At 44.1% G+C, this 20016-nt stretch overlaps 3 protein-coding genes across 11 annotated transcripts in view; all 3 read left to right on the forward strand.

The window, feature by feature from the left end:
- Positions 1–4209, forward strand: part of LOC122052825 — a 34016-nt gene extending 29807 nt beyond the window's left edge. For 7 of the 9 annotated variants that reach the window (XM_042614542.1, XM_042614546.1, XM_042614547.1 and 4 more), the window contains 6 exons: positions 55–103; positions 1740–1810; positions 2838–2963; positions 3036–3151; positions 3261–3306; positions 3818–4209. In XM_042614542.1, coding sequence (XP_042470476.1) covers positions 55–103; positions 1740–1810; positions 2838–2963; positions 3036–3151; positions 3261–3306; positions 3818–3850 — 441 coding nt within the window. In that variant the 3' untranslated portion in view covers positions 3851–4209. Of the gene's footprint in view, positions 1–54; positions 104–1739; positions 1811–1986; positions 2060–2147; positions 2338–2837; positions 2964–3035; positions 3152–3260; positions 3307–3817 lie in introns of those variants that run through there. The other 2 variants (XM_042614548.1, XR_006132105.1) reach the window with 2 other exon arrangements.
- A 2035-nt stretch (positions 4210–6244) lies between these two features.
- On the forward strand, positions 6245–7501 carry LOC122054129 (protein RGF1 INDUCIBLE TRANSCRIPTION FACTOR 1-like). The gene is made up of 4 exons (XM_042615954.1): positions 6245–6465; positions 6596–6793; positions 6894–7109; positions 7209–7501. The coding sequence occupies exons 1-4, from the start codon at positions 6406–6408 to the stop codon at positions 7401–7403; spliced, it is 669 nt and encodes a 222-aa protein (XP_042471888.1). The 5' UTR covers positions 6245–6405; the 3' UTR covers positions 7404–7501.
- A 9828-nt stretch (positions 7502–17329) lies between these two features.
- Positions 17330–19011, forward strand: LOC122050775 (histone acetyltransferase p300-like). Its single transcript, XM_042611654.1, has 3 exons — positions 17330–17534; positions 17602–18416; positions 18712–19011. Exons 1-3 carry the CDS (start codon positions 17330–17332, stop codon positions 19009–19011), a joined length of 1320 nt encoding a protein of 439 aa, XP_042467588.1.
- Positions 19012–20016: the final 1005 nt, after the last annotated feature.

The following is a 20016-nucleotide window of genomic DNA, read 5'->3' on the forward strand; positions in this document are numbered from 1 at the left end:
CATATATATGGTTGATCTAATGAATCTAATGATTACTTTATTCCTTTTCTTTAGGGTGATCTGGTGAGGCAATTTGCCAACAACCAAAACAAGATAGCATGTGGTGAGTTATATTATTTTTCACTGCCATTATTGTAAATAGTTGTCTGGGCATGGAAAATCCTCTTTATCTTTGACCTGTTTTCTAGTTTTAGTCACATGTTCGGCACGATAAATGGGATATTTGAGAAGATATATCATGATATGAACATTTTCAACTCTAAAGTATCCCTTTTTGGTCTCTTTCTGACAGACCAAGTTTTATTGCAAGAGTCAATTATAAGAAATTGCTTTATGATTAAGTTTCATTTGATTTAGAAGTCATATTTTGGCGTATTGACTGTCCCCTGTTGCCATCACTTAGAAACTCTTCAAATTGATTCAGAGTATAGTGAAATAGTGACTTCCTTGCCTTCTGCACTCCAAAATCCTTCAAATTTTAACAGTCCTTTGTGCAGCAGCATTAAATTTTTTCTATTCCTTGACAGCATTAGTTGTCAACCAGATCTTAGTAGGTTGGTACACTAGGACTATCAAAATTAAGTAAATAACTTGTCTAGCTAAAATGATTACAATCATGAATCATTAGCGCTTCAAACTTATAGGTTGGAAGGTTCAATGGTAATTGTATTTTGATGTAATCCTGCAAATTGCGCTTAATGGGCCAGATTTTTTTTCTATTTATTTTACTTTATTTTATTTGCGAGCAATGAATTCATATATTAATCTAATCAATTATGACTAATCAAGTTAACATTAGCAAAGCCATGAACCCTTTGCTTTATGACTAACAAGTAGCCTCCTGTGATAAACTAGTATTAACTTGGAATTAAAATGTTTGAGCTGCATGGTTTGATATATATCACATTAACTACTGAGATGCACACTCAGAAGTCACAAGGGCATTTGATGCCAAAACTGAGTGCTCATTCAGCAGATGGTTCTTGTGATGCTCATAGTTTAGATATGAGCACATAGAAGGATCTCATGCCTCAATAATGTGGGTTCGTTATTGATTTCTTTTTTGCTAGAACCAAAATGCACCTACTATGTTAGCTTAACATGAGATAAAAAAATAGCACAAAGGTCTTTTTTGCTTCTACTTGGTAGTGCGAGGAGAGATGGGTCTAGGCTCCTTGCACTGCCAAGTAGCAGCAAAGGAAACAACCTCCACCGCATCTTTGGCCACCGGAAGGTCCTTGCCCACCGCCACAATCAGCTATGCCTCCATAGAGGTTGACATTTTCCCTGACCCAACTGACCTTAAGACAGTGGCGTGTTCCTTAGATTGCATCAAGTCTCATGAAATCATCAGCTGAGGCACAATCCTTATCTACACATTATCTTTATTTCGTTACTAATAGTCCTGCTGTCTTGCAAAGTAGCACTTTTTAACTCCCTAAGATCCTAGTAAGCCAGAAGTCTTTCATAGCTCTTGTGATAGCTTGAGGACTCGCTTATGTGATGTATAACTGCTTTTGCTTTAGGACTTTTGATCGAGAATAGATCTTGAAGGAAAAGCTGCAAATATTTTCCAGATGCATTTTTATCAGGCTGACCTCAGGACAATGCTGCATTTTCATTTAGTTAGTGAATCATAAACATATAAATATTTTTGTCTAAATCATATCCTTCGAGTGTTTTAAGTATTTATCATTAGATGTGTACATAGTCATCTAAATCTGATTGTCATTCAACAGATCCAGAGATGCAGCATGAGATTGATTCCTATATTTCCACAGGCATGGCAGAGTTTACTGTTAAGTTGTGGGTACGTTTATTTCTTAATCTGATTGCTTTTAATTTTTACTCATGTTTTCTATAAGATTTGCATTACTAATTTAGATCCTGCATATTTGTTAACTTAATTCAACCCAGATCTTTAGCATATCTGGTATCTTTCTAGTACTAGTTTTGGTACTAACTTCTATTCTTCCCTCTCTCTAGAATCTAGATTCTATGAGTCTGCAGGATTTTGAAGCATGACTGTCCTCAGATGAGATTAAGCCATACTATGAAGGCAAATCTTTCCTCTAACCTTCTAATCTTCTAGATGGTCTAATGTCTTTTTTGCACCTCATGGGGGATGTTCCTACTCTTTTCTCTAGATCAAGTCAGGAATCAGTGAGGGTACTGCAATCTGAATTTTCAGAACCAAGGCTAGCTCTTTTTATTGCTGAATGATTGCATCTTGCTAGTGATTTGGCTCCTAGTTTTCAGGAAATCTTTCCATTTTAGCATCCAGCAGTGACAAAGAAACTGTTGTTTTGAAAAGATGAAACACTATCTCAGCATGTGGTAGGTGACACATTTTTGCTTGTCCTCAATCTTGAAATAGGTCATTTGTTATTAGCTTAGCACACAAAAGGAAATACATTTACCCAGTTACATGATCCTCATAATAGCAAGCATGTGAAAGAAGTTTGTTTGTTAGCTGATGAGGGCAGGGGTCTGAATGGAATACATTACATTGTATCCTTGGTGATAGATATTTGAATGGATACTGATAAGGATTTGAATACTACCATTCCGATCAAACTGATTCTACTGAATTAGTCTTTCAGTGGGATTTCATTAGGAGCTGACAATAGGATCCTTGATTGTAATTCAAGTTACAGACTGTGCATAGTAAATGTGCAAGTACAAAATCTGCAGGAGTAATTTTTCAATGGTTAATTCTGAACAGAAGATTGTTGGCAATACAATATAAATGCATCAAGTTAAGATTGAATTCTTTTATCTATTTGATAGTAAATAAATGTCATTAATCCATCTACTGCTCTTTGTTTGCCGAACAGATGGATGCTCCTGATTGGGAACAAACAACACTTATTTTGAAACGTTCAAACTATCTGATTAAATTCAAAAAGACAGACAGAGTGGTGGTGGACGAAAAATATTCACCGGAGTTAAAAGTATGTATTGTAAGTAATTTGCGACTGTATTTAGTACTTGGTTTATTGACCATTGTGAATACACTGCTACTGATTTCACAGATGAAAGTTCCACTTGGTTGCACAACCCAATTTGTGCTGACCTGTTCAGATGGAACTAATTTACCACTTTGCACTGACGATTGTGGTCAGCCATTTAACGTCGAAAATGATGTCAGGTGAGTTCACTCAAAGCAACACAAGCTACTGTTCCTTATTTATTTTCTTCTTTTTTACTTTTTGCTCTTTTTTTATGTCTAACTTCTTCTCCTTTCGGGACTTGTGCAGGTTACGAGATATTATTGTGCTGACCATGAGATATTTCCAATCCAAGGTAAATACTGACTGATGTAGAAGTAAATGATGTTTCAACTTTCATGTGCCATAGCTGCTGCTACTTTTTTTTTTTTTTAATTAAGCTTTTTTAGCATCCACCTATCTTCAAATTTGTCACTATAATGGTTGTGCAACTAAATATATTTTACCTCAAGTACCTATTTTGCAACTTGGATTGGCCATGTATAGCCTTTGAATCGATTGGCGTTGCATATGCAGGTAGTTCCAATTAAAATTTCATATTTGAATATTGGTTGTCTTTTTCTTGCAAATAAGAAAATATCAATGGAAATGGACAGCTATGGAAGTAAATATGGTATTTCTTTCCTAGATAATAAAAACCCAGCTGATGAATTGCAGTAAGCTATTCCTTTTGTTCTAGTATCCTGATGAATAACAAACATCTTAGAAAATCTTTAGTGTATATTTTATTTTACCATTTTGTGTTTTGTTTATTTTGATTTGTTAATGCAATTATGAGGCACTGATCCTGAATCAATTTTCGGCAGGCTCTCGATGCTAAAAGGAAGCTGAAGGCCTAGAAGACAACTACATCTAACTATATTATAATTTAAGTTAAATTCTACCACTTTTCATTCTCTATTTTTATATTTTAAATAAAGTTAATGTTCCATGTATTCCTCTTTTTTTAGCATTAGTAATTGATTTGTGTATAGCTTCTTCTCTGCGGTGTTTTTATTTTTATGGTGACGAAGGTAAGGTTTCAACTATTAATTTCTAGGAGCATCCATGGCGTGTCCATATTTGATACTCAGCTCCAAGAGTTAGTAATTACATGTGAATTTGTGGATTAACATAATTCTTTATTGCGTAAAATTTCACAATATGAGGCGTGTGGATTACAATTGAGATATATCAATATTTATGATGGAATGGATCATGATGGTGTTTTATATTGTTGTTTTTCTATAACAACAAAATGTTTCTTTATACATGATGGAATGATGCAACTGAATCGGAGGGCTCGCTAGACTTGGACTCAGCTTGATGGGACTATAACTTGGTTCAGTAGGCTCGGATCATGCTTAGGCAGACATTAATCAGACAGTTGGCATGCCTACCTGGATCTGAGTGGCAGTGTGTTATTATATCATACCTTTTATCATTTGTAGCATTATTAAAAGACCTTTTTGCAAAAAAATATGTCGATTTAGTATTTTATTTCCATAATGCAAGCTTAATGAATATGATCATTCGCCACCAATCCTCATATTTAGTTTTGTTTGTAACGTGAATTATGGTTATCTTGAATTATTTTGCAATCTTATTATGGACAAAAGGCGAATGGCTCGATTTCATAAACATCTATAATTTTATAAATTATTTAAACAATGTTATAATTTATAACCCCATTGTAAATTTAAAATTTTATATTAATAACCTTTTTAATCGTATGATCACTGATTTATGTAAAAGCATAAAAAATATAGGATCATTAGAGATTTAGAGGGTATAGTAATACATAAATCTTATACATATATAGTTGTATGTAATGTAGACTCATATTTTTTAAAAAGAATGATTTTATATCATCCTAGTATAAAAGACTCAAAAACTAAAAATCTCTTGTCTAGTGATAGTTTCATATAAAATGACTGTTAATAAATAAATAAATAAAAACAGCGGGCTTCTGGAGGACTCGTGGCGAGAAGTAAATAAAAATATCATGACGTGGATTTTGTCACGAGGGCAGTCCGCATATTTTAGTTTGCATCATAGCGTTATATATATATATATATTATTTTCCCCGTTTTTCTCTCATTTCATCTTTCTCACTTCCCTTCCTATTTTCTAAAATTAAAAAAACGTTTGCATTAATCAAATTAAGGATGTTTCAGGGCATTTGCCCTAGAGTTTTGAAATGTCGACCCGCACGAAACTAAAATGGGATACGCCAACGTTATTGGTTGGTCTGAAGTTGCGGTTGATGAGGGGTGGATGCTGTCGTCATGCTGCGGCGTATATGACTGTGGTGGTATATACACACACTACTAACTAATATAACGTTGCCGCATCACGACACATTTCCCTCTACTAGTTTTCCGTCCCTAAAGTCCTGCACCACCTACCATCCACCGCCACCTCTGACCGATTTCCACTTTCTAGTTGAATCCTCGGTCGGTTTCACAAAGATCGATGATGGAATAAATGGTCCGTTCCATGATCGAGCTGGGTAAGTTCCAGAAAGATGGATGTAGCATTAGTTTCTTAACTAAGACGATATTAACTATACATTGAATTACTGAGACGACTATTGCTTAAAACAAATGATGCGAGCAAGACAATATGGAAGTCATCACCTCTGAGCTAGCCCTTTATTCTTGCTTATGTTGTTAGTCATCAAACTCATCGTTTCACTGTATAACCCTAGCTCGCATTCGTGCGACGTCCACGCTAAGGCCGGCCTTGCTTGGCAGTTGGCTCTGAACTGAGGCCTCGCTTGCCTTTACTGCCATCCGCCATTGAGCCGGCCGGTGAGCCCTTGCTTGCTTTCATCATTTAGGCCTCGCTCACATTTCGTTGCCAGTTAAGCTCCACTACATCGTGCCCCATCGCTTCTGTCTGAGCTCTCTAGCTCAGTGGTTCCTCTGCATGATCTCTAGCTCGGAGTCCTTCCTTGCTCATGTCCACCAACTACCATGTAATTTCTTCTTATATATGACTCCGGCAAATAAGGAAATGGTTTCCCCCCAATTTTAATAAGCAAGGATTAATCATAAGGTAGCGAAATTCAAAGATCTGACGCCACTTCCTCTGCTAAAATAATTTTAATTAGCTTTTTTTACTCAGAAGGAAAAAAAAAAAAAGTAAAAGAAGCCAAATAGAAAATTGTTGGACCCAATAAATGAAATTAATTCTCACCTTTTTTTCTCAAAATAAAAAAAAAAAGTTATGTTTTCCTTCCATATTACACGGGCGAGGGCGAGACACAGAAGATAAGGCCGACCATTCTCTCTCTCTCTCCCTCGCTCTTCTACATAGCCGCCTTCTCCCGCCGCTTTCCTCCCTGCATCCTCTTTGCCTTTGTTTTTACTATCAGAAAAATCAACAAGAGAACCGACCCTTGTTTCTCGACATGGCGATCGACCACGAATCCCCTTTCAAAGAGCTCAACCTCAAGAACAGACGAATCACGGTGACTTTAATTTTCTATTCTATCTCGATCGAAATGTCTTTGTTTCCTTCCTTCCTCCCAAAGAAAACGCCTCTTTTTCGTCCGCGTTCCTCGGGTTAAAGTTGCGGTTTCCGATACGGATTTGAAACAGGGCGGCGGAGCGCTGGAGGACGACAGCCGGTGGCCTCGGTGGTTGCGGCCGCTGCTGGCGACGCGTTTCTTCGTCCCGTGCAATCTCCACTCATATTCCCCCCACAAGAGAGAGTGCAACATGTACTGCCTCGACTGCGCCCACGCCGCTCTCTGCTCCCTCTGCCTCGCCCACCACCGCGACCACCGTACGATCCAGGTTCAGTTCGAATCTTCTCTGAATCATGCAATATTGTTTAATACAATGGACGCCAGCTAGGTAGCGAATTAATTAATAATGCTCGATGCATCCGTGGCAGATCCGGCGGTCGTCGTACCACGACGTGATCAGGGTCTCGGAGATACAGAAGGTGCTGGATATCGCCGGCGTGCAAACCTACATCATCAACAGCGCCCGCGTCGTCTTCCTCAACGAGCGTCCGCAGCCGCGCCCGAGCAAGGGAGTCGCCAGCACCTGCGAAATCTGCGACCGGAGCCTGCTCGACTCCTTCCGCTTCTGCTCGCTCGGCTGCAAGGTACGTCTTCCTCGGACGAAATTAATCCCAATACCTCTCCTCCGGAGTATTAATTCGCGCGCTGATTAACTGTTCCTGGAAATGCCTGTGTTCTATTAGATCGCTGACCCCGGGAGGAAGAAATCAATTGCGGCTTCGTCGTCCGCGACGAGCTCAAGTGATCGAGGGAGCGAGAAGAGCCACGTGACGCAGAGCTTCCCGGCTGTCTTCACCCCATCGTCGGCGGCGTCTGCCGCCGTCAGCCACCCGCGCGTCAAGAGGAGAAAGGGCTTTCCCCATCGTGCGCCATTTTGAACGCTACTTAGCTTGCAGTATGGATCTGCTACAATGACACTAATTAATTCTACCTATAAATGTATATACTGAAATATCTATCTATCTATCTATATATATATATATATATATATATATATATATATATATATATATATATATATATATATATATATATATATATAATATTAATGATGATATAGAAATCGGTGGAATAAACGATGCCTTTAATCTATATATATATGCTTCGTCTTTTAACTTCCTGATTCTCCCTGTTTAATTAATTAATTGGGATCAAAGTATTGGGTTAGTCGTTTCAGTTGGTCATGTGATGCATAGCTAGTGTTGGATCGACAGGAAGGTAGATGTCCCCTGTTTTTTCTCAGCAGTTTGCTATGCTGAGTAAAGGATTATGCGTTGGGCGAGGAAGGTATTTCCAGGCACACATAAATTTTGAGAACAAAAAAAAAAAAAAAGATTTGGAAGGACAAATAAATGTGGTTCTTAGACACTTCACCGATCCTGACGCTGATAGTTTAAATGGATCGAGTGGTATAAATAAATAAATTTGGAGCAAGGCTTTAGGCAGAGGACGATTAGGAAAATTGTGTGGTACGGCCCCACCGACCAAGTGGCTCCGTTAGTCGTCCCGAGGACCTGTTAGTCATCACGGAATAATGGTGCAGCCATATAAATCTTTTTAATTTTTTAAATATCTAATATCTAAATTTTGATGAATAAATAGATGATTTTTTTAATGAGTAATTTATTTAAAAATATTGGATTAATAAACGGTTTATGATGAATATTTTTGATTTATCTAATGGTCGATGAAAAATTTTATTGATCGGGTTGATTAACCCAAGATTAATTAGCGTACGTTATCAACTAACAATAATAATAATAATAATAAATGCGCTAGTCAGTCGTCTCGAGGATTGGTGCATCAGCTGAGCATATTCTTAATTTCTCATATATCTAAAGATTGAATTTTAATTTCAGGGCGTTAGTTGATCCAAGATTTGATGCCTAAGAGGTGAAACGGGGTTTTCTAAATTGTCTAGATTTAAATTTCACCGAGAATCAAACCGGAGCCAGGGGAAGCAATGGGAGCGACAGTATAAGAATAGATGATGAAGGATAGGTAAATGGAAGATAATCACATGATCTTCTTCTCTCAATATAAATATATATTTTATATATCTTCTATCCCCTCGATATGAAATTTTTAACTCTTCCCTCTTGATAAAAACTTATTGCATAACATCAGGAGAGTTTGAAACTCATGATATTAGATCGTCATGTACTTTTCAATTTATTTAGACGGCAGTGGAAAAATTATATGAGATCGGATTCATTCTCTCCGTATTTAAACGGTAATTATAAAATAATAATAAATAAATAAAATTATGAACTCGGCCGTTAGATCAGCCGGCATCTTTGGGCCCGGTTTGTAGTGGTCCGCGTAGGCTATGTGGCGGTTTGGTATCAGACTTACTACGGACACGTGTCTATATTTGATTAGGAATTATCATGCGTTAGAAAAATAAATTAAAAAAATCGTGACGGGAAAGGTAATTTATTACAATCATACGATCATATTGTTTAAAAAATATTTTTAAGAGCAGTGTTTGATAACATTTTTTAGATTCAGAAGTGTTTTGATAATATAACGTCTACCTTTAAGCATTAATTTTTATCATTTAGAACGCCACTACTTGTGATGTGAGCCATGCCAAACAAGTGGACAGGGCTAGACAGATATGATCCAAATGCGAGCCGTGCCAAACATGGCCCAGTCTGACTCAGCTGCTGCAGGCACAGACGGCTTGAATTTCATCGATGGCTTTTCACTTTGCTACGTTGTCAATGCTGTGTTGGGTTTTTAATTTAAAGTTAAAATGATGGAGCTTTGGCACTCGCTACCTTTCCCTACTTCAAGCCCCAAAAGCGACACCAAGAGGTGGTTAAAGAATCAAAGTTGGGTTTGGGTGCACATCAAGTGGCCAGCACATCAGACACCCTTTTGGATTCTCTTCATTCTTAATGTCAAACTTTATGACAATAACGTTTAGGATGATACATGGACATCCTTCTCTTCCTTTTTAATTGATAACAGATATTTTATTTACATCTATTAATCATGACCCATCTAGTTTTATAAAAAATTTCATTAACCATTAAAATAAATAAAAAATACTCATAATAAGTAACTCATTAACCAATATTTTTAAATCAACTACTCATTAATTAAAGAAAAAATAATTAAGTTGATGTCGTGCGAAATTTTTTTTATGGTACTTATCATTCATCTCCTTATTCGTCCACAGTAGATAATTGAATTAGGCTAACTTACCATTGCAAACGTGGCCGGGGGCATTATAGTAGCTATATCTAAGTTAGATTAGCCCTAGGGTAAAGTTGAGCTGGTCAATGCATGGTAGATGTGTAGAAATAAGGATTGATTTCACCTAATTTACTCCTTTACATATAATTATGGGGTCAATCGTATGGAATGGTCGAGGTCACTTTTCTTTTTAGAAATATATCCAAGTTAGATTAATTTTAATTATTTGAATAGTTTTAATTAAATTAGTAAAAAAATTAATATAATAATATTTCATGGGCTATATTTTTAATAAAATTAACATAAATTTAATAAAATTAAATTGTTGTAACAATAGCTTTCTAGGAGAACTATCTAGCTAGGCCAAGGGTGGTTTCACTAAGAAAGCCCAATTTTAGCCTATCATAGGCCTTTTCAAAGATACATTTTAAATAAAAAGCACCCTTTCTTCCCTTAAATCTTTTGAGAGCAAGTTTTAGGGTTATCCTGAAAATGATGTCCTCTCCGGGCAAGAAGCTCGATTGTTCTGGAGAGGTGGGCTTTACTAAACTCGAACGTATCCGAATCACACTCACTGTAGATACCATTTTGCCTACAATGATACAAGTAAAGGTTGATCTGCTAAAGTTAGCTTAATTTCTATAATCTCTCACACTTTGGAATGAAGATAATATATATGACTATGGTTGATATTAATTCTCAAGCTTTCTCCTTCCTCAAATGCTTTCCTGAAGAATTTTGCAACTCCCATACCAACTTTTTGATAAAACATTACATAATATATATATATAAAAGATGATAAAAATATATACTTAAACGTAAACGTAGAGTGATCCGTATAGTCAATCGTATTTAGTAGGATAAAAGATGATTATTATTATATAATAAAAATTTACCTTTGTGAAAAAGTAAGAAAATGCTAATTGATAGACCAAGAACACATTAAACTTGTTAGCCAGTCAATGGAAATTATTATTGATGTTGAACTGCACTGACAATTGGATGATCCGACTTTGTGGGATTAATTAATAGAGCCGGAAAAAAAAAGGTAGACTTTGTGGAGGTATTATCATCCATTATGTGGCTGGAGCCGTGTTAGATAGGGAGTGCTTGAAAATGCAGGGAGTCTTGATCCGAATCTTTTCGGAATTTTTTAAGATTTCAAAAGTTGGTAACCGCATCAGTACTAGGTCGTGTCAGATTCCTTCGTCCAGTGGCAATTTCTTTTTTCTTTTCCTGCCTCGATTTAAATATTTTAAACTATAATCGCGTCTATCTGAGTTCATGTCGACTCGTCTCCATCGTTTTTATCCGACATGATAACCATTTGTGTCACCTAGGTGATTTTTTTTTTCCAGTAAACAAAGATTATCAGAAAAGCAGTTTAATATATTATACCAATTGATCTCGTCCGAAGGCTGAGTCGGACGGAGGTTAGTCGCGGTGGCCTGGTTGTTGATGGAAAGTCGTAGGTGACCCGGCTCCCACGAGTGGCTGACGCTGCTGCAGGACCCTGCGCACACTCAGACAATCCCCCCTTCTCACGTTACAGACCAGAACCCAGGGAAAAAGTCTCCGGATCAGGCCCTCCGACGCTCAAGTCAGGTCCCTTTTTCCCCAGAAGAAACAGAGAGAGTCGAAAAATGAAAAGTTGTGAAAGGAAAAATGACGAGAGTGCGTGTACCCGCGTACGAGGAATCTCCTCCTTTTTATGCACCCGCCTCGCTTCCAGAACCTACCCTCCTGTCAGAAAAACGTTAGACGCTGGGCTTTGTCGTGTAGTCCTGGACACCTGTCGCGCTGCTATTGGTCGTGAAGGCATCTTCCTGTTTAGGAACCTTCGCCTTTACACATGGGCTTTGTCTTGTAGTGAAGGACACCTGTCAGGCCGCCATTGGTCATGAGAGCATCTTCCTGTTTAGGAACCTCCGCCTTTACACATGGGCTTTGTCTTGTAGTGAAGGACACCTGTCAGGCCGTTATTGGTCATGAGAGCATCTTCTCCTTTAGAAACCTCCGCCTTCGCACATCTCACTGGTATGTGATGATTAACCTTGACGGACAATTGTGATCCTTCCATTCCTGCACAGCTTGGCTCATCCTATTTATCGCGGTCGGCATCTACCTCGCACCCCTCGACCAGATCTCGCCTCTAAGCGCTACTTGTTAGTCGGGCTGACCCTACGTAGCCCTGTCACTTCTGACCTGTGACTTATGGCTTGCCCTTCCGGACCTTCGAGTAGCAGACCCGCAGACAGAGCCATCTCTGCACACGGCAGTGCTCATTCTCCATGACCAATCCTTTCCCCGAGTTAAGACTAGCTCGGGCCATAGTTGTCTCAGTGGCTCCTTCCCCGCAAAACACTCCCTCTTGTAGCCTTAGCTGTATCGCCTGCTTATGGAACTGTGCTGCTGTACCTGTATATCTGTCCTTTTCCGGCATAGTCTTTCCTGCTCAAATTTCATCTAGCAAGCATTTTTAGAAACTGGCCCGTATGTGAGAGCCAAGAGTTGCTTCATGATTCCTTTTCATGTATGAATTTTGGATAATAAAACCGACATAGTGCTTGGGACCTAAAACTGTAATGAACGTGCAAAACCTGATTTCGTAGTTAATATTGACGCTCTAGGAGTAGGGTAGATGGCCTCCCGCATCCCTTGCCCTGCGTATTTATTGCATATTTGCAATTTGCGTAAAATAAAGCCAGATGTAGTTGACCTGATTATTGAAAACGCTCCGCTCAATGTGAGGCATATCCCTCTGAAAGGTAGTCAGGTGTGGGCGCCGAGCTCACTTATGGTTTTCGCAGGGGAGTTGATTTTTGATCCCCGCGTGGGGGCCGACCTGAAAGGTCGTTGGGCGTGAGAACAGAGCTCACTTATAACTCGCACTGAGGCGAGAGTCTGGGACTACCGACCTAAAAGGTCGTCGGGCGTGAGCACAGGGCTCACTTATAATTCTCGCATGGGAGCCGACCTGAAAGGTCGTTGGGCGTGAGAACAGAGCTCACTTATAACTCGCACTGAGGCGAGAGTCTGGGATTACCGACCTAAAAGGTCGTTGGGCGTGAGCACAGGGCTCACTTATAATTCTCGCATGGGAGCCGACCTGAAAGGTCGTTGGGCGTGAGAGCAGAGCTCACTTATAACTCGCACTAAGGCGAGAGTCTGGGACTACCGACCTAAAAGGTCGTTGGGCGTGAGCACAGGGCTCACTTATAATTCTCGCATGGGAGCCGACCTGAAAGGTCGTTGGGCGTGAGAACAGAGCTCACTTATAACTCGCACTGAGGTGAGAGTCTGGGACTACCGACCTAAAAGGTCGTTGGGCGTGAGCACAGGGCTCACTTATAATTCTCGCATGGGAGCCGACCTGAAAGGTCGTTAGGCGTGAGAGCAGAGCTCACTTATAACTCGCACTGAGGCGAGAGTCCGGGACTACCTGTTGGTGCAACCTTAGGTCAAGGTTGACCTGGTTGACCAGACTCGAGTTGACTGGACTCGAGTTGTGTTTTGATGTTTGACGAGTTATGTTTGACAATGGTTGTATCTTGATGTTTGACAAGGATACAATCTTGGGAGATTGTGGGTGCAACCTGTGGTCAAGGTTGACCTAGTTGACCCGAGGTGAGTTGACCTGACTCGGAAAAGTCCAAGCAGGGAGCTTGGCACGGGAAAAGTCCAAGTATGAGAACTTGGCAAGTGGAAGTCGGAGAGGGCTCGGTAGCTCGTTCTCCGGACTAGGTCAGAGAGGGCTCGGGAGCTCGTTCTCTGGACCGGATGGAAGTCGGAGAGGGCTCGGTAGCTCGTTCTCCGAACTGTGGTCAGAGAGGGCTCGGTAGCTCGTTCTCTGGACCGGATGTGGAAAACCTTGGTGAGTGAAGCCAGGCAGACGGAAAAGTCCTGGTGAGTGAAGCCAGGCAGATTGGAAATCCTGGTGAGTGAAGCCAGGTGAAAATCCTAGTGAGTGAAGCTAGGTGAAAGGGAAAGTCCTGGTGAGTGAAGCCAGACAGTTGGAAAGTCCTGGTGAGTAAAGCCGGGCAGATTGGAAATCCTGGTGAGTGAAGCCAGGTGAAAACCCTAGTGAGTGAAGCTAGGTGAAAGTCCTGGTGAGTGAAGCCGGGCAAGGGAAAATCCAGATGGATCAAGGGTGATCAGACATCTGGTGTTGTGAAGGTCAAGTAGGTCAAGGGAGTGACCAGATACTTGTCACGAAGAGAAAAGTCCAAGCGGGTCAAAGGGATTGACCGGACACTTGGTGGGAAGTCTTAGCAGGTCAAGGGAGTGACCAGATGCTAAGCATGATGTACCAATAGGTCAAGGTTGACCGGATATAGGTTTGGACTTGGTTTGGGCAAAAGCCAAGACCTGGATCGGTTTGGTGACCGATCCAGTGATATTGTGGTTTCCTGATCGGTCTGGAGACCGATCAGAAAGCGATCAGTATGCCTCTGTGAGCTTACTGATCGGTCTGGGGACCGATCAGGGTACGCACAGAGAGTTGGCAACTCTCTGTGAAAGCGCTCTGATCGGTCTGGGGACCGATCAGCATAGAGCCTGATCGGTCCCCATGACCGATCAGATCAGCCCCAGACCGATCAGGGTGATGCCTGATCGGTCTGGCACTAGCCGTTGGCTCACAACGGCTAGTCTTTTCTTCTCTTCTTCGCAGGTGGATGCAGGTATAAGTTGGTTGAGGGCTTTCTACAGTGCTAACACTCCTAAGCTCCTTACAACACCTTCCTTCTTGCCCCTGCTCCTTGCTGTGCTTGAGCTTTGCTGAGCTCTCTGCTTCGTGAAGCTTCGTGTGAGCTTCCCCGGCTGGTCAGTTGCTGCTGTTCTTCCGTGAAGTTGCTGCTTCATCAACGGAAACCAGTCGAAGGCAAGAAAGGTGTTTTACATTCATATTGTTTGTATTTCTTGCTGTATTTCTATCTTGTTGTTGCAAGTTATTGTGGCCAGGTTTCTCCACCCACAAGGAGTATTTATTAGCCGGTTCTCCGGGGTCTCATCCACCGACGGATTGATAGGCTTCGTCCACCTTACGGACACGCCGAGGAGTAGGAGTTTCATCTCCGAACCTCGTTACATCGCTGCGTCTGAGGTTTGTCTTTTTCTTTTACGTTTCTATTGTTTATTTCCGCTGCGCTAACCTAATTCGTAGGAAGAAACGCGAAGATTTGGGTTCGGCTATTCACACCCCCCTCTCTAGCCGCGACCATCGATCCTAACACTACCGACCTAAAAGGTCGTTGGGCGTGGGCACAGGGCTCACTTATAATTCTCGCATAGGAGCCGACCTGAAAGGTCGTTGGGCGTGAGAACAGAGCTCACTTATAACTCGCACTGAGGCGAGAGTCTGGGACTACCGACCTAAAAGGTCGTTGGGCGTGAGCACAGGGCTCACTTATAATTCTCGCATGGGAGCCGACCTGAAAGGTCGTTGGGCGTGAGAACAGAGCTCACTTATAACTCGCACTGGGGCGAGAGTCTGGGACTACCGACCTAAAAGGTCGTTGGGCGTGAGCACAAGGCTCACTTTTAATTCTCGCATGGGAGCCGACGGCCGATCGGGGCGGAGAAGTGTGCACAATGAGTGCCGAGCAGAGCGATGAGTGAAGCGATGAATGCCGACTGAGCAACAGTGATGAGTGGAACGTGGGAGCCGAGTGTCGTGCAGAGCAGCGAGCAGAGTCACGTATAATGGGTGCCGAGCAGAGCGGCAAGTGAGCGGTGGGGGCGAGAAGTGACGGCCAGAGCAGCGAGCGCGTGATGGGGGCTGACCGAAAGGTCGTTGGGCGTGAGAGCAGAGCTCACTTATAACTCGCACTGAGGCGAGAGTCTGGGGCTACCGACCTGAAAGATCGTTGGGCGTGAGAACAGAGCTCACTTTTAATTCTCGCATGGGAGCCGACCTGAAAGGTCGTTGGGCGTGAGAGCAGAGCTCACTTATAACTCGCACTGGGGCGAGAGTCTGGGACTACCGACCTAAAAGGTCGTTGGGCGTGAGCACAGGGCTCACTTATAATTCTCGCATGGGAGCCGACCTGAAAGGTCGTTGGGCGTGAGAGCAGAGCTCACTTATAACTCGCACTGAGGCGAGAGTCTGGGATACTCCGGTCCGAGACCGGTGGCGATGGCGCTGGTCCGAGACCAGTAATGATACTCCGGTCCGAGACCGGTGGCGATGGCGCTGGTCCGAGACCAGTAATGATACTCCGGTCCGAGACCGGTGGCGATGGCGCTGGTCCAAGACTAGTAATGATACTCCGATCCGAGACTGGTGGCGATGGTGCTGGTCCGAGACCAGTAAGAACTCCAAACGGCAAAGGCATAGATGCCTTGCTCTTCTTCGCCTTCATTCGTCTCGCCCATGCCGACCTGATCGTTTTGACTGATCTGGTCGTTATTGTTGGCTTTGCGCGTCGTATTTCTTCCTGCAATTGCGCTATGTACAATATAGAATTAAGAATAGAGGAGGGAGCGTAAAGACCTTACTTAACCCCTAGGCCACAGTGCCCTTGCAGCTTATGATGACCCCACGGTTCCCGCGATGCGCCCGGTTAGCTGCTCAGATCAAGGGTTGTCTACTCATGGCTACTCGCCCGCTTGATACTCCTCTGATCTAACATCCACTTCTGCTAACCTACCTTGCCTCATTCGTGACCCTTTTGAATTGCTCGGCTTCTGCAGCTTCATGAAACTTCCCGCCTAGCCTTGAACCTTTCACGAAGAACGCTTCTTTTTTGAGGCCACGCCCCTTCATGATTACCTCGCCTTGTCGATCTTTAATGTGCTTCTTCTCGCGGTGACACCTGTCCGACGCCTTTACTGCGCACGCCCCCTAACGCCAGCCTCTGACCCCCCTTTTTGCACCCTTTGGCGCTTATTTCCATCCGACGGCGTTGAGGTGCGTTACCCAAAAAGATACTCGGCTCGACTCTCGAGGTTTCCTAGGAATGAATGAGCTTTATAAACCCTAAAGGCAGTCCGCTTTCCTTACTTCGACGCTTCGTTATCCTCCTCCTCTCGTTCGCGGCCGTTTCTGGCAGTGCAACTACTCGTTCTCCTGCTTGTGCCCGACCTGTGACCCCTCTCGTCTTCCTTCCCCTCGCCTGCTTACTCCTCGTAATCATGGATGGTAAGGAACTCTTCTGGTATTCCCGTTACATCTCTGATTTAGACTATCACGACCTGTCTTCATTGCAATCCAATCTGGGGCTAGGCGCCGCATATGAATTTCGTCTAACCTCGCCAGATGAGCATCCTTCTTCTCCTCCCGAAGGTTTTATCACTGTTTTTAGGGACCAAATCTTAGGTGGTCTTCGCTTTCCTTTGCATCCTTTTTTCTCCGAGTTGAGTCAGTATTGCGGTATTGGTATCTTTCAGTTTGCCCCCAATGTATTCCGAGCGGTCTGCGGAACCATCATCTTGTGCCGCATTTATCAAATCCCCTTGACCGCTAGATTATTCCATCACTTCTATTCCTTCCGGCGAGCCGAAGCAGGGGTATTCAACGTTCAGGCCAAGCCGGGCCATAAGTTTTTTGATGACCTACCTTCTTCCAATAAAGGCTGGAGGTCTCGCTTTTTTCTTCCTCATGCCCCCCGTCCCCTTAGCCGGGCCTTCCCAATGGCGTCCCCTCCTCGCTTCGGACTTCCCTTCGCATGTCCATGAACCTGCCTGCTCCGCGGCTGTGGACAAGCTGAGAGGTGTTGTTGTTCGCCTGTCTGTGCTGATGCTAGAAGGCATTCTGCACGCTTTTGGCCTTAGTCCTGTCTCCACAGAAATCGGAGCTCCTTTTGGTAAGTTGTTATCTTTTTGTATACCGCTCTTCGCTAACTGAGGTGCTTTTTCTTCTTATTTTTATAGTGGTTGCCATCCTCCGTTCCTTCGCCAGTCAGGAGACACCCTCGGTGGCCGTTCTGCAAGCTCTGAATGAGGAGCTAACACAGGGTCTACCTTCTGATCCCGCCGTCGCCGCCGGTCCGCAGCTTTCGGAACCCCGGACTTCTGATGCGGAGGACGCCCCGATGCTTATTGAGCCACCTGCTCTCAACCCTGCAAACCCAGCCCTACTCCGCATCTCTGATCAACCTACGACTGAGCCATCGCCTGCAGGACAAGTGCCTTCTCTCCCTCCAACTATGAAGCTGCGCCTGACACGCAAGGGCAAAAGGACGGCCCCAGTCGCCGCAACCTCTCCTCCACCTCCTCGCCGTCAACGCGTAGTAAGCATCTCTTCCCCCACCAAGTCCTCGGACACGAGCTTGACCCAGGAGACAAGCGAGGCCCGGGAGAAGGCCTCTGATCTGGAGGTGGCAGACCCGTCATCGGACCTGACCGCTCCGCTGCCAATCCAGAGTATATTACCTGCCCCGCCTTCGTCCTCTGGCGATCAGCCCCTGGGCTCGCTAACTCGCTCAACTTCTCCTCCTCTCGTGCCTATGAGCTCAGCCGTGCCGACTCTGGAACTGTCATCTGCGGACCTGGCCTTTGAGGCTTCTTGGAGGCTTCCCTCAGAGACCGACCCGGCCTACACATCCGCTGGCGACCTATCTCCTATCTTTGGTAGGGTCGATTTCTATGGGGACTTGGCTACCTCCTGGCAATCAGCCAATCGGCAGTTCTGGGAGAGCAGTTCCCCTTTGGAGGAGTTCGATCAAATTGCTCGCTCCCTGGTAGCGGTAAGCTCTTTCTCTTCTTCTTCCTGGTATCTGTGTGTTTCTGTAACCTCCTTTCCCTTCTTCCGGCTACTGGCAGACCTGCTCCGCGAGTCTGAGCGCCGTGCAACGAGCGGCCGAGCTTCAGCGAGAGAACGCGGCGCTCAAGGCACGTCTTCAGGAACTAGAGCACCCTGCGGCTCCCTCAGCTCCTCATGAGCCTTCTCTTGGAAGCTTGGATGCTTATCTACGTGCCGCCGGGGAGTCGGCGGCCTCTGCTCGGGCCATTTCCCATACTGCCTTTGCTAAACTTCAACAGTTGGAGGCGGCTTTGAAGACGAGTGAGTCTTCCTTGGCTTCTGAAGCGGATCGTCATCAGGCGACAGTTTCTGAGCTGAAAGCCAGAGAGGCAGAGCTGCTCTCCCAATCAGAGGAGTTGACGCTGCTACGGCAAGGTCAGGAGCTCTTGCAAATGGGGTTGGCCGATGCCCAGGCCCTGGCTAGTGCTGCCGCTAGCCGGGAAGCAACCATGCGGACTCAGTGGGAAGCGTGCCAAGACACTCTCCAATCCTTGCAAGCGGAGTTATCGAAGGCCCAGGAAGCGGTGTCTCAAGGCTAGAGCGATTTGTCCATGGCCCGCGCCGAGGCTGCGGAGAACCGGAACAGTTTGGAGGTGTACAGGGCTGACGAATCAGAGCGGCTAAAGGTGTACAGACTAGCCTACGTCCGCTCTTCCTTCTTCCTCCATAAGCTGGGACGCTGGATGGTCTTGTTGCTCTGTCATGGGGCCGCTGGTGGGGTCAGACAGGCCTTTGAGCAAGGTTTCCTACGCTCGGCACCTCCTGCCACCTTCTTGGACACAACTCGCCTAACCAGGGAATTGCCGCTGGAAACCTTCCCTTCCTTCGAAGCGGATGAGGGACTTTTCCTCTTGGAGGCTCCTCCCCCTGCGGTCGATCCAGCTCCCGGGGATATTTCTGCCCAGGCCCCTCCTGTTGCTGCACCTGATGCGTCCGCTGATCCTGCGTCTCTCCCCATAGTGCTGGCCGACCCCGTACTCTTTCCGCTGGCCTCCGTTGATTCTGCGCCTTCTTCCCCGGATGTCGTATGATTGGCGATATGTTGCATTGTTCACCTTTTATGTGTTGATGCTGAACCTTTCGTGATTGTACTTATTCGCGTGGTCTTACTGAACTTTGGATGGTTGTACCTAGCTTGCCCTTGCTTATTTTGCCTTTGCTACGTTGCTCTCCCCCCAATAGTCGCTTTTATACCGAGCCTGGTGAGGGTCAGCTTTTACTTTTTGTCTTTGACGCATGTCCATGAAGCTCGCTGATCTGCTCCACCTTTCTCTCTGACGGCCGCTTCCGCCCACCTTTGTCCTTATGAGGCAATCACCTGTTTGGCAAAAAATTGGCTGAACTGAGTGTGCCCCTTTTCCCCCTTTTTTCTCTTTCCTCTTTTTTCGTACCTCATGAGGCGCCTCGTACTTCGAGCCTTTGTCTTTCCTATAATGCCCTCTGGTTATATTCTCGAGGCTCATCGTAGAGCGCTCCTTGTCTATTTCCGCCCCTGTATCCACCATCCGTTGTTAACATACGAGAATATCCTTCCTCCACCATAC

This window comes from Zingiber officinale, chromosome 3A (assembly GCF_018446385.1).
Source record: "Zingiber officinale cultivar Zhangliang chromosome 3A, Zo_v1.1, whole genome shotgun sequence".
NCBI lineage: Eukaryota > Viridiplantae > Streptophyta > Magnoliopsida > Zingiberales > Zingiberaceae > Zingiber > Zingiber officinale.

Excerpts from the sequence above, each read along its gene's own strand:
- LOC122054129 (XM_042615954.1), top strand. The coding sequence starts at position 6,406 with ATGGCGATCGACCACGAATCCCCTTTCAAAGAGCTCAACCTCAAGAAC. Across the intron at positions 6,466-6,595 it reads TCAAGAACAGACGAATCACG|GGCGGCGGAGCGCTGGAGGA; the intron begins GTGACTTTAATT and ends GATTTGAAACAG. Across the intron at positions 6,794-6,893 it reads GCGACCACCGTACGATCCAG|ATCCGGCGGTCGTCGTACCA; the intron begins GTTCAGTTCGAA and ends CATCCGTGGCAG.
- LOC122050775 (XM_042611654.1), top strand. The coding sequence starts at position 17,330 with ATGCCCCCCGTCCCCTTAGCCGGGCCTTCCCAATGGCGTCCCCTCCTC. Across the intron at positions 17,535-17,601 it reads AGAAATCGGAGCTCCTTTTG|TGGTTGCCATCCTCCGTTCC; the intron begins GTAAGTTGTTAT and ends TTATTTTTATAG. Across the intron at positions 18,417-18,711 it reads TTGCTCGCTCCCTGGTAGCG|TTGGAGGCGGCTTTGAAGAC; the intron begins GTAAGCTCTTTC and ends AAACTTCAACAG.